The sequence below is a fragment of the Syngnathus leptorhynchus genome, chromosome 8 (assembly GCF_054491065.1).
Source record: "Syngnathus leptorhynchus isolate UIUO chromosome 8, UIUO_Slep, whole genome shotgun sequence".
Classification (NCBI taxonomy): domain Eukaryota; kingdom Metazoa; phylum Chordata; class Actinopteri; order Syngnathiformes; family Syngnathidae; genus Syngnathus; species Syngnathus leptorhynchus.
This window is the reverse complement of record NC_141202.1, coordinates 10,242,199-10,258,396: the sequence shown is the minus strand read 5'-3', so window position 1 is coordinate 10,258,396 and position 16,198 is coordinate 10,242,199. Positions and strand designations below refer to the sequence as shown.

The window sequence follows — 16,198 nt, the reverse complement described above, 5'->3', positions numbered from 1 at the left end:
AGTGGCTCATTTATTGGATGCTTACGTGCATTTGAACGAGCTCAATTGTGTGTGGGTTGTGCAGTGCGAAGAGCCGCGGGGGGCCGAGAGGCACTTGTCAGAACACGAGGCGGAACGGTGTCATGCCAACGCTGCAAAAAAAGATGGGCCTCAACTTCCTGCGAGCCAGGCCGACACCTCGTCAGCAGCGTTCAGAGGTCAGCAAGGACGCACAAATGCACGTCACGTTATTTTGGTCGCTCATCTCACAGTGTGATGCCAAGCTGAAAATAATATTTTCAACTCATGTTGACTTAAATTCAGCTAAAGACGTCATTTTGTGTTTACTGATATATAGACAAAGGCAGACTAAATATTTCTATTTAGTATCATATTTTTCCCCAAATTATTTTAAATTCCCGACCACAGAGTGCACATTCTTCTCATTTTTCTTATGTAAGCTCTGTGGAGTACATTAACATTGATTTTCTCATTGATTACATTGGATCTATTGTTTTTAATTATGAACGCTATCTCAAGTGACAAAACAAAATAGCTTTTTTATTTTAATGTATGATGTAACGATGTAAGGTCAGGAATATAATATATCGTCAGTTATAGAATTTTATATATTCTTTTTAATTCCATAAGATTTACAGTCAAGATGAGGACATTAATTTAATTTATATTATTTAAGATCCACAGTTCAGTCACTGTTTTTCTGCCTGTCGCCACCCTTCAATGGCTGTACAAGTAACCACGACTTAATGTGTGCTTTGGTGTAATGAAGTTTTCTCATTTGAGGGTTTATGTTGTGGGCGTAATCCTTTAATTAAGCGCCTCGTGCTTTTAATTGGATGCGGTTTTTAAAATGATCCATATTGAATGTACACTCTTTCCTTGTGCGTTTACAAGTGGAGGGGCGGGGGGGACAATTTTATGTAATCAAACTAAAATAAAGTAAAAATGCTTACTCTGTTGAGGACAGAGAGGGAACGCCTATAAATGCGTATATGTAATTGTATTTGTAAGATTCATTTATGCATTTTACATTTCCTGTCCTGTATTTGGTATTGGAGTTTTGTTTGGAATTGTGGCTACACTTCCTATTGTGCCATTACAACAAAAATATCCTAAGCAAAGAAAAGGACATCTCAAAAATCAATCAATCAATCAACCAATCAATCAATAAATACAGTTTTATCTGCGGACACAGCATCGTGGGAATCAGAGAACGTCATTACTTAAACGACGGTTGAGCCCACACACGCATCTTGCGAGCATCTCGCTAATTGAGCATAAAGTCATTTTCATCAATAATAGCCTCTTATATTAATTATTTTTATGACGAGCAAGGCTCCGTCTGTCACTCGGGACTTATCAAAGAGCGTCGTGATTCTGATGAATGAAACCGACGCAAAGTGGGGAATATGAGGCTTGTAAACAGGCCCGTTAAAAAGCCATTTGATGTTTTCAAAGCATGAGGATAAGTTAAGATAAACTAGCAACGGGCCAGATCTATGGGGAGAGATTTGTTGTGACATTTTTTCACAGGATACACACGGTTTTTACGGAATTTTCTGACCTGTAAAAGTATCCGTACAGCTCAGCAGCATTTAAGTTAAACAAACTTAATTGGCTCTTTAAGAACTGTGTTTTTTTTTTAACCATTTATTTAGGTACGATTTTTAATTTAACGTTACATTTTATTTTAACCATGATTTAAATATTCTCTCATCACCGTCCTTTGTCTGAGCGCAATGCAACTGTTACTTTTTAGGAGTAAAACCTGGCGAAAGCAGCAATATTGAGCATCCAGTGACAGAATCAATTTCAATCAATTTCCCGCCAACAATTTAGCTGTCGTAATCAATTGTAATGAATTGGAGCTAAATTGGAAATTGTGTCACTTTTGACAGCCCGCACACTTGTCTTGTCTTTTTACAAAGCGTTCAAAGGCCTTTTTGGTCCACACTACACCAGGTAGCGGATGCCAGCTGCCTTCTCATTAAGCCTCCTCGTCGCCGTGGGTGAATTTACAACACGGCCGAGTCGGAGGTAAATGACAGCTTGTTGGATTTGTCAACGTATTAGTTTGACTGGAAGGAGGTAGCAAAGTTGACTTTGATTGAGTGACTTGGTGTCATTGCGAGACAGGAAAGGACAAGGAATCTTTAAAGGATTCCATCTTAACACAGTTTATGTTGCTAATCCAAAAGATAAGACAAAAATATTGTATTTGCGTACCAATCCCTCTGTTAAGTAAACAAATCTTATCTTTTCTCCAAACAAAACAACTTATTTCAATATAAATATCAATTATTATGCCCAAAACCATACATTATATAATGAACCAGCAAGCTTTTGCTTTCTGTAGGTGTAAAAAGCAGGAGGGGAGAGCATTGAGACATTCAATAATCACTTTCTCGTTATCAAAAAGGACATTGATCTTGAAAATGTTTTCAATCTTCTTTCCGATTTACAGTATTAAACACAAAGTGTGCCACCACCAACTGGCCAACTATGGAATTACACCCAAAATAATGCCAATAGCGGCCTGCTCTGGTAAATCTATCTAGAATGCTAACCTAGCAGCCTAGCTATGGAGCAATGCAATCTTATGCTAATTCTACTCTGGGGCTCTGTTAAAGTGCTAAAGAAGATCAGTGGTGCATTCAAAGGCCATTTTCTTTTCATCAGATCTTATCATCTGATTTCTCTGCAAACTGCTACTGCCGCCATGGCAGCCATTCAGTTTTGAATTTGCGATTAACGATTCCCACGAGAACTTCGATGCAAAGGAATGAATGGCGCCTCATCATTTTGCGCTCTCATATCTCCCGCCGTCGTTGTCGTTTTTTTTCCCTCTCTGGGGTGTGAGCGGCAGATCAATGAGGACGCTCCATCACGGAGGTTGGAATGATCGTGAGCTGAGATGGCTAATACCGTGCTACTGTGTGCCCCAACGGCTGAGATTTGAGAGTCACGGTTTTACGCTTTTTGAGAGCTTCAGCTATATCTCCACTTGAGATTTTAATTTCCTGTTTTTTTGTCCTGTGGACTTTTTTTTCAAAGAATCACTTCCACAACAATCCTAGAAAATCACAGCGGAACATGACCGCTGAGCTAATTTTTTTAGAAAAAGCCCGCCGGCTGTTCACATGGCCTCTCGGGAACCATTTTGATGACCTCTTCGGTACAGTATCGCTACACCAGCCTCAAATCTCCTGTTGTCATGTAAATTGACCGAAGCGAGCTGCTTTGTGTCACATAATAACACTTTTATCTTGGTGAAACAGCATGCCACTCATTCCCCAAGGTTCTTGCAAGGATGAAACTAAAATGGATGCACGGCATACGCTACGTTCTTCTTAATGCATCCAGGAATTATTCAGTACCGCTGTAATAGGTCTTTTCATAATTAATATGATCTACATGCGTGAATTATACATAAATCCAACATATAGGAGTTTGTGTACATAGCGCGCCGCCATGCTGGGATCTCTCATCCCACAAATGTAAACATGACATTTTTAGCTAGCTATTGTGCCGGGTAGACTTTTAAGATGAGTTCTGCCCTTCACAATAGGAAGCCTTTTGATAATTAACTCAATATCCTTGAATCCAGCGTGAGATCCATGTACATTTAGCCTTATTGTCTTCACTTGGAAGACAATTCAGTGCATTATTTCTAATATTTTTTCCACAACCGCACATTTTTGCATACTAGTAGCACAAGTTTAGCCTCACTAGTAATCTTACAAGCATTCTGAAGTCAGATATGAATAAATTCTATACAACACAGTCCACAGTGTAACCTACCACAGACAGTGCAGGTTATGCATGGTTGCCACGGCAACCACCAAAAGCCCGTTCTTCTCATTACGAGGCTAGTGTGTGAAAAGTGAAAGCCTGAAGTCAAGCTCAAAGGCGAGATCAATGTATTTCAGACCGTCACGAGTAAATTTCCCTCAGGTGTCTCAGACTAAATAAACGCTAAAGGCATCTCGTGAGAAATGGTGATGTATGGAGGTACCAGAAGAGGAGGAAACGTACTTTTTGATACGTATTAACGGCCCCATATTGTACAGTGTTTTTAGATATATATATATAAATATATATAATATATATTCATATATATATGAACCGGTGATGTTATCTGGTGTGAACCTCCCCCGCGTGTCCTGTTTTCAGACGTATAAAAGAGGTAAAACACTCGACTCTGCTTTGTGAGGCTCCCCTGAAGATATTTAGTATTTTCGTTCCATCTTCCTCTATGAAATCTATTCTATATAACAAAAGAAGAAGAAATCAGAGGGGGCGAACAGCAAAATTATTTTCATGGCTAACATCTGCTGTGTTGGAACGCTTTGACCGGTTTCTAGAGAGCTTATACAAGTTAAGATCGGAGCTGAGCTAAAACATTAGATCCAAAAGTATTATGACACATTTTTTCCCCTAATTATTCAAGCTCTATATTGCAACATGGACCTCACTGATGGGCTGTTTGGTTTAATGAGCTATGGGAACAAATGAGCTGGTGTGGTGGTGGCGGCCGTCTAGAGCCAACGTGCTTTGGTGCCCGCTGGCTAATAATCACTCAGTGAGTGGTCGTGTCCCGTCATCTGGTGACCACGTGATGAAGCCACATACGTGATGCTAACATTCACGTTTCTGGTGAATGGTTAGTTCACGCCGATTGCGAGTCAATAGGTCCCATGCGCTGCTTCTTCTGTGTAGCTTCTAAAAGTTCAAGGAAGATGTTTTTCATTTTGTCAGTCTGGCTGTAACGAGTACTTTGAGTCTGCTCGATTCACACAACTTCCTGTGTGTCTTCTTCCAACCCCCGAATGTCTTTTTCATGTAAACGGCAAAGCTCATCAAATTCTTCCGGCACACTAGCGTTTGCGAAAAGAGCGCAAGCATGAAAAAGCACAGATAGCAACGCATGCTCGCCGTTTGTTAGTGTCTTGTCGAGGCCTTTGTTTGGGAAGGGAAACAACACGCCGGAACGGAACGAGGGGAGACAGCGGTGAAATGAATCCTAGTCGGCTTCACGCTCCAGCTAATCAGATAGCAACCAGAGAGGGCGAGAGAGATTTATCAGCATGGAGAGATTTATCAGTGCAAAAGGACAGCCCTGCAAAGTCCACCAGGAGCACAACAAATACATTTCAAAGATAATCATAAGCTTCAGCACTCTATGAGGCTTATTGGTTCCTGTTGTGGTTGCACCAGCAGGGGTCAGTAAATCTTGCGCACCTAATGTACAAACAGATGGACTTGGAACTTGTAGGGCTTGTTGTTGGTAGTACTAGTGTTATCATTATTTAATAAATTAGTTAAAATTATTTTGCATTTAATTATTTTCAACTCACTGAGTTTCCATATCAGACGTTTTCAATAAATTGCTTGACATTTTAAAACATTTGAACATTATCTTTCAAGACCTACAGGATATTTTGTCCTGTAACAGTATAAGCACAAAACCTAACAAAAGAAAGAATAGACACCTTTTTTTCAGGAAAAAAAGTTATTTCTAACTTTTTTCTATCTTTAGTAATCTGGGACAACATGAGTTGGTTTCGCCAAATAAACAGGTTTCTGACCAAAATGCAGAGAAAATGGTCTTTTTATCAAAACATATCAAGTAAAACTTTAACAATAAAACAATATTTAGATGTCAAAATAATGATAATGATACAGATATATCTTTATGTGCTACAAATAATGTGTCTTTGTTCATCTATCTATACCAGCAGTAACATATAGAAGTACTGTACGACTGTCTTCATCCCAGGGAAATTTTGTCAAAAGCAAGTCACATGCGTATTATTAAGTCACTTGGAACTATTTCAACTTGTGGAAAGGAGTTTGTAAGTTCTTTAAATTTTTACAGGATCCACAAATGCTCCCAAACACTGTAAAAAAAAAAAGTCTCCCACAGTGAGCAAACGACTCTCTGAATGCTTGGAATACACGGCAAAAGCTGCCAGACTCGCTTGTTGTTGTTGTTATTATTTTTTAATGGCAAAGTACCCGCTGAGCCTCGGTTCGACTGCCGCTTCTTTTTTTTTTTTTCACTGAAAAGAGTGCACACTGAAGATAAGATGTGACAGCTCGATAGCTGCTCACCGCTCTTCATAGAAAACTGACAGTCATAGCACATAGGAAAGGGTAGAAGAAGGACGGGGGGAGAGGGGATATGTGACCTTTTTTGCAGATGGATTTTTGTAAACTCACACTGGATGTCGTGACATTCTCGTTGTGTTTTTAATTTGCCAACGCACACTTAGATTAAATATGCAGGCGAGCACACCCGTGGGCTAAACAGTCTGTGCTGATTTCGTAGGGAAAAGGTCAGGTTGGACGGGTGATTTTAAAGCCTTTTAACAGATTGTCAGCCATATGTGTTACAAAACATGACACAGAAAGCATTTATTTAGATTGGGAAATTTCATATTTGATCATTTCTGCTGACTGCTGGTTTCTGCTAAATTCAAAATGGTTCCTAAGTTTTTCAATAACTGCTTAGGGTTGTTACGGTTTTGCGCACATGAGACTGCTCTCATTCTAGTCATAAACACATTTGAGGTAATTAACAAATAAAGATGTATTTTTTTTCACATTTAATAATCCACAGGCTCATCTAATTGAAAGATACTTTAAAAGCTAGCTAGCAGCTGTTGATACGCAGCTGGCTGGATAGCTAGTAAGCTACACAGATAGAATACAAGAGAAATACTCAACAATACAATATCTCTCTAAAAAATCTCATTGAAGTAGGAGATGAGTTTTGAGGAGACTCTATTGGAAGAACTCTTAGAAATCACTCTTCTTTCCGCCACACAAAGACGGATGCATGCTTTGCGAGAGCGGCTACGAATTGCTTTGCGGGAGAGGCCAGATAACCTTGAGCCTGTCGTGACAGATGAAGTCAGAGCGCATTTGAATCATTCTTCTCTTTTTATTTTCCGGGATTTTTGTTTGTTTGTTTTTGTCGTCACAGAAGGACTCAAAGACTTCCTGGTGACAGAAGTTTTAAACACAGCTTATTTAGTCGCATTGAATTCAGTCGAAACGAGTTCAAAGTGAATCGGGTTGCAGGCATATGGAGTCTTTTGTTCTGTTATGTACCTTTGGCTTTATTTCATTTCAGAGTTGACCGCTTTTGAAGGGCGGCATTATGTGCTTGAAGTCAGCCGTGTCGTCCAAAGCGGCTTGGCGAATTTGAGACAAACCCCAGAGCGGACGCGCACGCGCCGCTTACCAGCTTAGTGACAACACTTTAATGGAGGACGGGGCGCTCGGCCGACGAGGATATTAAGCCTGAATGGCAATAACTTGACAAATGTCGCCAAGTTATCTTAGGGTCATGAAGGTCACGAGTATTGTGATGACGCGACGGACAGCATTTTCAACGTGGCACGCTAGCCATATATAGTGAATCTCTGCATATTCGTAATTTGACATTCGCAAATTCACACGTGCATTGATTTTTGGCAGCAAATTTATACTTGGATATTTGTTGAAAGTCTAGGCTCGTTCCTGTTCCTGTTTTGGTTAGTTCCTCATTGTAAGTGCTTTGTTTTAGTTTGTTATGGTTTGGTTTGTTTATGTCTTTGGTTTGATTTTGGTTTGGTTTATTTTTGCTTGGTTTGTATTACAAAGGGTGGGAGTCGTTCATCTTATAGGATTTAAGTTTTGAAATTGGAGGATCACAGTAATATAAAAATGTATTTGGTGCCCCACTGGCTTAGACAGCTCTCCTTACATTCCTCTATGTGTTATCCGCTTCTGTGTGGTGTACAACAAACAAATGCGACTTGAATTTTCCCTCGATATATTAAAATGAGTAGTAGGCTAGTAGAAAAGTATAACTCTACGATCTGGTTTTGCAAACTCCTCTCAGGGTCATTTGAAAAAAGACAAATGGCAAGCAAAAGCATATTTGGGCAAGGGGAAGACTAATGTTCATTCCTTAGAAAATGGCTTTTTGTCCCCCCACATCGCATCTAAACGAATTAGAGCAATTCGGACTCTATTCATCCGTCACTGGCAGGGGATCAGTAAAACATGCTCATAAATTATTGCGCAGGTGATTCATAGCCTCAACCTACACATTCACAACTTGAGTTGGAAAACGGAAGTTATTACTTACGATGAATCCAATTTCATGCTGCATTTCCATCATTTTCACGTCGCGCACTGGCTTCACATTGCTTCCCCCAATCCTCAACCCCACAATATTAATTATAACATTAATTGATGGCTTGGGATAATGTCACTGCATGCATTGCACAATTAATAGCGGCAACTAAAATGAGTGCCTTCACCGCGAGACACACAACAGATGATTTTGACATACAAAAGCATTGCTCATTAATTCATGCAAAAGGGCACAGTGTGGGGAAAAAAAAAATCATTATGTGCCCATTCACGGGCGTGTCGTCGAGGGAATTCAATCTGTTTTTCGCTGTACTTGTTTGGGACGACATACATTCTCGAGTCATCATGGCGGCACCTCCTGGCCTTGGTTGTTGTGTTTAATTAACTTCCCGGGATTTATCTGTCATGCGTCGCCAATGAGCCAAGAAAGCTGCAAAAGATTGATGTTTTCAAAAGGCCGTCGAGTCATTGTGCTCTGTTTATTTTGCCCGCTGAGCGATGGCCGTTTGATTGTGTGATGTATTTGGAGCGGCGCTACCTTTGTCTTGGGTACATTTACCCTTCTTTGCAGCTGTCTGCTTTAGAACTTTGCTTTTGTCTCAGCACAAACAATTATCTGTTCCAGTTAGCATGGTATCCTTAAAACATATCAAAGTACAGTCCCTGGTTTTGATCTAACAATACCAAAACAAAGATGAAATCGTACAATGTTTCGGCCTCACAACAGCAGTGGGTGGCACGGTATTAAAATGGGAGACGCCGTCGGCTAACATGTGCAAAGTAGCACGTGAGTTCTAAGATTGGATTAGGTGAACTGCCACCTTCCCCCGTGTCGACTGATCAAAGACGTAGCTATGCCTGAGCGACGGGTAGAAGCTGGAGAGCGAGTCGCCTGTGATTCATCGAGACAGGCCCAACGATGATTCATTGATGATGTTCTTGAAGAGAGAGTCGCTTCATCTCGGTTTTGCGAGCAGACGTCATCAAAGCTCTTCCGCCGCTCAGGGGGAGGCCTCAGCGGGGACGCCTCCGCCTGGAGGACAGGCTCTCACTCGCATTCACGCTCAGCGAGGCGTGAAGTGAAACCGAGGTGCCACATAGCGCAAGAAGTCCGAAACGTGTACTTTATTGATTGTTTTGTTTTTGTCATCTTGATTAATGCACCGGACCTTGAGGGCTCGTACAGGCAGGCGGGCGATCCGTAGTTGACTTAATGGTATCACAAGCTAAGGAAAGCAAACAATATTTCATTGCAACTCGGTTGGATGGCCTTATTATATCGAGAACTGAATTGATTGTTAAGATGTGAGCCAATGGTGTGGGATTGATTGTTGGTTAAAAGCATATTGACCATCCATTTCCTATAGGCCTTGTCCTCATTAGTGTGGCGGGCGAACTGAAGCGTATCCCCAGATGCAAAAGGTGTGAATCAGGGCAGTCTAGGCATGTTCTCTTCCAATTCTCTGTGGCTTCCATTTCTTCCTGTCACGGCCACTGACATCACACCGATGGTTATATGTATACTAAGAATGTAAGATTATTATAATTGTCTCTTGTGGTAAAGGAAACGCCCACCCCAAACAAGACAAAATTCCTGATAAACACAACGATCAAGGGCAAGTCAGAGTTTAATTACAGTGGAACCGGTGCACTAATATATTATAACGAAAACCGTACTATCAGCAAATTTGATTCTAAATGAAGGAAATTGCTTTCCCCGGCATATAATATATTCCTAAAAAGGAAGCACTTTTTTTGAGTCCTCTCAAAAATTCCGACTGCATTGGGTGAATCTAATCCACAGCACGTATATCAGACCCACTCGCGTAATCTCCACTAACATTAAATCTCCTGACCTTGAGGGCGAGGCTGAAAGTAGATCAAAATCTAATGGTAACTGTAACATACAAAACCCAAAACAGAACACCCAACTCACTTTTACCCAGCTAGTGAAAGTCTATGATAATAAAATATTCCAGAGCGTGTTCCTATTTGAGAACCTGAAAAACATGCTCATGACATACCTTATCCAGGCATTGCAGTTAATCTTTCTCTTTCGTTTTTAGAGGGAGGATATGCTTTGTCTGGATGACCTGTAGCCACTCACGAGTAGGAGAGTTGAATAAAAAAGAGAAAAGAAAAAGGTGTGACATCCTGTGAGCAGAATATCAGGAAGCGAGGTGAGAAAAGTACACCTGCGCACTCCTTTGAGCAGAGCGCCCTGAGGATGGCTGGCAGTGACGGCGAGAAACCCAAGGTGTCTTTGAACTATACGTAATTGTGCTGTCATTTAACACTTCGGAAAACAAACAATCCAGAAAAGATGTGGTCTGTCAAAGTCATTATTCTCCTTCTCTTCTGCTACGGTGAGTGTCTTTCTATTCCATTTTCAATCAAATTGATGTTGTAAAAACAAAAACTAAATGCCTGGAATTAAAAGCAAGGAGGAGTCTTCTATTTGGGATGTTCTATCAGGCACTAATGGAAAAAACCCTATTTTATGATCAACTTCTTCACCTGACGTGATATTGATGAACTCATTACATGGCTGATAAAAATGCAAATTGTCCAAATGGACTGCTTCAATCTTTTGTCTTGCTTGCCTGCGACTGACTCCAAGGGTGATAACATTTAACACTAATACAGCCCCGGCTCATTTTATTGTGTATGTGCGACTTATTTATTAAATGCTCGGGCTATAAAATAGAGCGCATGAAGTGTACGGCTCATGGGAAACAACTAGTGACTTTTTTTGTCTCAACTTACTTAAAGTCATCCTATTAAGCAAAATACATCATGTTACTGATTGAAGATATTAGTTTGAAGCGAGCGAACAAAGACTGGAAATTATCGCGCACTGAAATGACTCAAATAGACTTTGCCCCCGGTTTGTGTGTGACAGCTTGTCTTTCCACCGGAGACGTGTTCTTTGAATCCAAGAATTTTTACAATGTGCTCACCTGGACCGCGGCGGAGCCTTCGTCCACAGACCAAAAGGTCCTCTACAGCGTCCAGTACAAGAGGTACAGAACCAGGGGTATAAGTATTGCGTAACAGCCGCTGGTCTGTGGCAGGGCACAAAAACTACTGCAGTATCAACTTCATTTGGTCCCCCAAACTCATTGCAGGTACGATTCGAAACATAATTTCCAGATCAAGAAGGAGTGTCATAACATCACGGCTCTTCACTGCGACCTGACGACGGAAACCCCGTCGCTCCCCGATGTTTATTACCTGGCGCAGGTATTCGCCAACGGTCGGTTCCATGGACGCACCACCAGGCTCAACCCGGTCGCGCACAGTAAGTCAGCACGTCGGCATACGGGAGTCCATTTTGAACCGTGTCGGACTTTATTCCGTGTCCCCTACAGCTATTCTGGGCAAAGCCATCTTGTTTACAAGCGTGACGCCGGCGTCCTTGTTTGTTAGAGCCACGCTTCCGTTGGGGCCGAATGATGTTTCCCTGGCGGACATTATCAGGAAGAGCAAAACCGGTCCCGTCAATACGTCCATTGCATATACCATTAAGATCACCTCCCCAAAGTCAGCTGTACAGGTAAATACACTAAACACGATTTTGCATAATTCACTTACTAGATTGTGCAATTGCTGATCAATTTCTGTTCTTATGTGTGTCTAGGGCTACCATGGCTTGTCTGCTCAGTATAAGTTCGACTTGAAATTCAGCGAACGTGAATACTGCGGCTATGTGGTCTACAAGCCTTTGTGCGAGTGGGGTCGCTGGGAGAGTGAGAAGGCCGATTTCTGCGCAACCCTACCAAGTAGGCACTCATCACTTACTTTGGTTGACAGCTTGCGAGATTTCAGACTACAGAAGGTTCTGGGTCCAAGTGTCCTTTCAGACTTTCTTGGCATGCATGTTATGGTTAAATAAATAAAATAAATAAATTAAAGACATCAAAAATTACATCTACATTTTAAACTAACTAACTAAATGAATCAAATAAATAAAGTTAAATCAATAAAATTCTTGATTCCTTGAGGTTATTTTGTCAGACACGATTTAAAGCAGATCGTGTCTCTGTTAAGACTTAACGTGAGAAAGTGCTTGTGACCTTTTCTTCCTTCTTTGTCCCATTGTTGAGACCAAACCTTGCGTGAAAAATAATCTCCTGCTCGATCGTCACTAACTCCAAGATGATAACAGCGTCACATCATGCACACTACTTTCTCCACCCTTACTCTGTTGAAATAGGCTTGTTTACTTTTTTCGGTCCCCGCCGAAGACAACATGTCGTCAATAGAGACCAGTAGATTGAGATCTAGATTGACAGCAAAAAAAATTAGGAACTTGTGGCGTACATTCACAACAAACTTCTGCTTAACTCCCCCAGGTGATCTCGCCAAGATTCTACCATGGCCGCTTACGGCCGCCACCCTCCTGGTTATCATTGCCATAGTGTTGCTTGGAGCTGTGTGCGTCTACGTGAAGGGCGGGATGGACTGGAAGCCACCTCGGTCACTGGTGAGTCATCACATTCTTCTCATATTCTTCTTTTGCTGTCCAAACACATGGATCTGGAAAGGTGGATGAACTGGAAAATCGAGCTCTGTACCACAGGATTTGGCACATGGGTCCGAAAGTTGAAGGCATTGAATGACTGTAAATATTGACTTGTGGTAATTGCAACAGTAGTTTGGAGCCTCACTGAGCATCATTTTGTGGTGACCTATTTGTGTGTAAACAGAACACAATGAAAACATGTGTTTCTCTCTTGTACTATGTCAACAAATACCACAGACCTCAAGCAGGGCCAGCGTTCATTGGTACCTCGACCTACCTACAAGTGAACTTGAGAGTTTTTCAAGATGGTGTCATATTCTTTCTGCAATGAATCGCTAGCTTGATAGCAAACTAGATCGTTTCTACGAGGTAAAGTCATTTCCCCGAATGTGTCGTTTGCCTTTCACAATAGGAAATACGTACCGCCAGAGAAGTGCCAAATGTCCACCAACCCCCAGAGAGGAATCTGCTGATTTCCAGAGCAATGGTCTCTGCTCAAACTGATCCACTCTATGTCTACAAGTATGCTTCTGTTGGGCTCAATCCAAACGGGGTTTGCGTCAGACCTCCTGGAGGCTATTCCCCGCAGGACAACCCTTGTCAACCCTGGCTGGGCGCGACCGAGTCATTGGTGGGCAAGCCAAAAGGCCAGGCCTCCAGTAGCCAGTCCTCTGTCGTTTACAGCTCCCTGGGGGGGGCGGTTCCGACAGAACCAAACGTGTTTCCGAGGACCCTTGCGGAAAACGCATCCCGCCTGGACGTGGATCTGTCCGAACAGCTACAGTTGAACACGGTGCGAGACACCAACGGACAACTGAAGTTGGCATCTGTGGCTTTCCAGGTAGAGAGAAAGCCTCTGCTCTCCGACTGCTTGAAATCTGGGAACGTTTCAGTTTTGGCTCTTGTCAAGCGCTTGGATAGCTTTGACTCATCAGACTCTGGGTGTGTCGACGGGACGCCGGTACTGATAGACTGCGACCAAATTCCGTTGGCACCGCTTGGAATTTCCATAAGAAGTAGTGTGCCAGCCGGTGAGGCCAACCCGGCATCGGGGTACAAACAAAACTGGTTGCCTCTTAACACCACACCCAACAATGATCAGGACTTCATGAGAAGTAACTGCGACTGGACTTTCACAAGTTCGACAGAAACGGAGGATGGGGAGTTCAATGACAACGCAGAATCACCAGGAATATTTTTTGAAGATTGGGCACTACAAATACAAGATTAATACCTGATCTTTTTAAGCTATTATTTTTTACTGTATTTTTTAGCGACTTTTGACTCCGCAAAAACAAAAACAAAAAGACGAGGCAAGGACTTTCAGTTTTAGCTCCACCAGAAAAAATGTGTATGATAGTGATTTGCCAAAGACTTTGGGATCTTATCGCGAATTTGTGGAGGCATTTGGCCTTTCAGATTGATTTCCGTTCGACCTAACCAATGCTTACCCAGAAGGAAAGTCAGAATTACTGTGAATATCTGTAAGCACTGGTTGCGAAAATATTTCAAAGTCTACATAAGGTGGTAACAGGGTGTGCTCTGCTTTATGTGATTGGAGAGCAGATGGTAGACGTCAAGTTTGTTCAACAAGAGGCAAAGTTGTCACAAGACACTCATTTGCAACGTCATAAATCAACGTTATCTCCTTCAATCCTGTTGACTTGTCATTTTTTATGAAGATGTACATATGTTTTCAAGTGTGATTTTTTTTTTGCAATGTTTTTTGTAAATTGTTATTCTATTTACTGTTAACTTTGTGGTCTGGTTTGTTCGCTTTAGTGTTTGCTAGTTCCGCACCAGCGTGTAAATAGAGCGGTCAACATACTCAAAAGCCTACGGGCAAGGTTCAAATGACACTGATAACATATTTAGGTCAGATTTTTGTTGATATACAAGCTGTAAAGTAATGACGAGAGAGTGTTCTGGATAAAACAGAGATGTAACTTATGGGAAATGAGCAAACCAGAAGATTTGGACCCATTGGAAATGTTTGACCTTTCATGGAATTTTAATTAAGTCTGAATTAAGCAGCAAAATCCCTCCGTTTTTATCCACCTCAGGGGTGGGCGCCATTTTACCACTTGCGTTCGACTGAAAATGACATCACAATTGCTCAGGGCTCTCGTAACGACCAATCGCGGCTCAGCTTGTGGTTGCCGGGTTCAAAGGTGTTTGTGTGTACACGTCACTAGATCCGAGATTACAGGACAATGAAAAACAGGTACGAGCCACACTTTGAAGGGACCAAACCCGAGCTGTGTAGCTCCTGCTTGAGAAGGCTTTCATTTCATATTCGTTCCGGCCTGATTAAGTTTTACTGTTCTGCTGAAATGAACTTTACACGCTGACAACTGAGTGCATCCCAGCAACGCGAACGTTTATGATGTTTTTCATTTGCCTCTCTATGGTAAATTAAAAAAAGAAAACACCTATAGTCTGCCTTTAATTTCCCATGAGTGCAGATGTAATTAGTGCTGGTCAGTTAGAGATGTGTATCATGGAATATGGTGAGGCGTTACAGGTCATTCAGATAGTCCTGGGAATACAGAGCTGATAGAGCCACTCTGATTTTTGTCGAATAAAATTGAGACATTTGCTTTTAGCTGTGATATAGATTTAAAGGAGACATTTTGTGCATGATTCTTTTCACCATTTTAATACGAAGGTAACAGTTCTGCAGCTCTGCTTACCTTTTAGCTTTCCCATGAAGGTATTTCTGTATTGTCGCGACTCTCTTAACGGCGATTCTTTGCCCATCAGAGCTGTTCAGTCATGGACGGAGAAAATCAGTGCGGGGGAGCAGATTGTAAAATGATTACTGGTTTGTGACTGCCCATTTCTCTGAGAAATGACAAAGAACCAAGTTTCACCAAGAGAAAAATCTGATGAAAAAAATAATTATATGATAAATTTTGTTTTAAGCATTCCCTTTGAGAAATCACCCAACATGCTCCTGCATCAAACCAAATCATGTTCAAATTAACTGGAAGCCATCGCTTTGCCGAAAGCTTCTGTTGTCTTGCTTTGTAACCGGCCCATTGATGGGGACAAGAGAGGGAACGTAAGCAAACGTTTGCCAGCGAATAGATTGAAGCTACCTGGACTCTTTAGCGGTTAGGATTTGGTTCTTTCTAGCCACTCCAAAGAGACGTTTCTCAACATCTTGATCAGACAAAATGGCTACATCACAGTGTTAGCGCTTTCATTTGAGAAGACGGGGGAATAAATGTTTGCGGGGCGCATGGGCCAAACGCCGCCTTTTATTTATAATACATAAGCGTGTGTAGGGAACAACGTGAATGATTAATAGAGTCATTTTCAACATTATGCCCTCCGCGTCGCAGCCAGACAAACTCATTACATATTTCGTACCCCGGGCGCTCTGCAAGCGAACACGTGATGTCAGTGAATATCTGGGGGAACTGCAGCCAAATTGGTTTTTCAAGTAACACCTCTATTTGCATCACCGTTACACAAAATTCCACAGGTCTTTTTTCAAAGATAGTATTTCTGAATCATAAG

The 16,198-nt window shown here is 41.7% G+C and overlaps 2 protein-coding genes across 2 annotated transcripts in view; both read left to right on the top strand.

Moving 5' to 3' along the window:
* Nucleotides 1-197, top strand: part of LOC147052335 (mannosyl-oligosaccharide 1,2-alpha-mannosidase IA) — a 68,153-nt gene extending 67,956 nt beyond the window's left edge. Inside the window, exon 15 of the transcript XR_015066917.1 lies at nt 65-197. The gene's annotated coding sequence lies outside the window, so the exon portion shown is untranslated. The remainder of the gene's footprint in view (nt 1-64) is intronic.
* LOC147052334 (uncharacterized) lies at nt 67-15,296 on the top strand. The gene is made up of 8 exons (XM_085918416.1): nt 67-197; nt 10,215-10,514; nt 11,051-11,171; nt 11,277-11,449; nt 11,520-11,704; nt 11,789-11,930; nt 12,504-12,634; nt 13,086-15,296. Exons 2-8 carry the CDS (start codon nt 10,472-10,474, stop codon nt 13,902-13,904), a joined length of 1,614 nt encoding a protein of 537 aa, XP_085774542.1. The 5' UTR covers nt 67-197; nt 10,215-10,471; the 3' UTR covers nt 13,905-15,296.
* The last annotated feature ends 902 nt before the right edge of the window (nt 15,297-16,198 follow it).

Bases quoted from the DNA above. Each gene is read 5' to 3' on its own strand.
- LOC147052334 (XM_085918416.1), top strand. From the start codon at position 10,472: ATGTGGTCTGTCAAAGTCATTATTCTCCTTCTCTTCTGCTACG. The intron at 11,705-11,788 runs GTAAATACACTA...ATGTGTGTCTAG, and splicing joins CCCCAAAGTCAGCTGTACAG to GGCTACCATGGCTTGTCTGC. The intron at 12,635-13,085 runs GTGAGTCATCAC...CTTTCACAATAG, and splicing joins GGAAGCCACCTCGGTCACTG to GAAATACGTACCGCCAGAGA.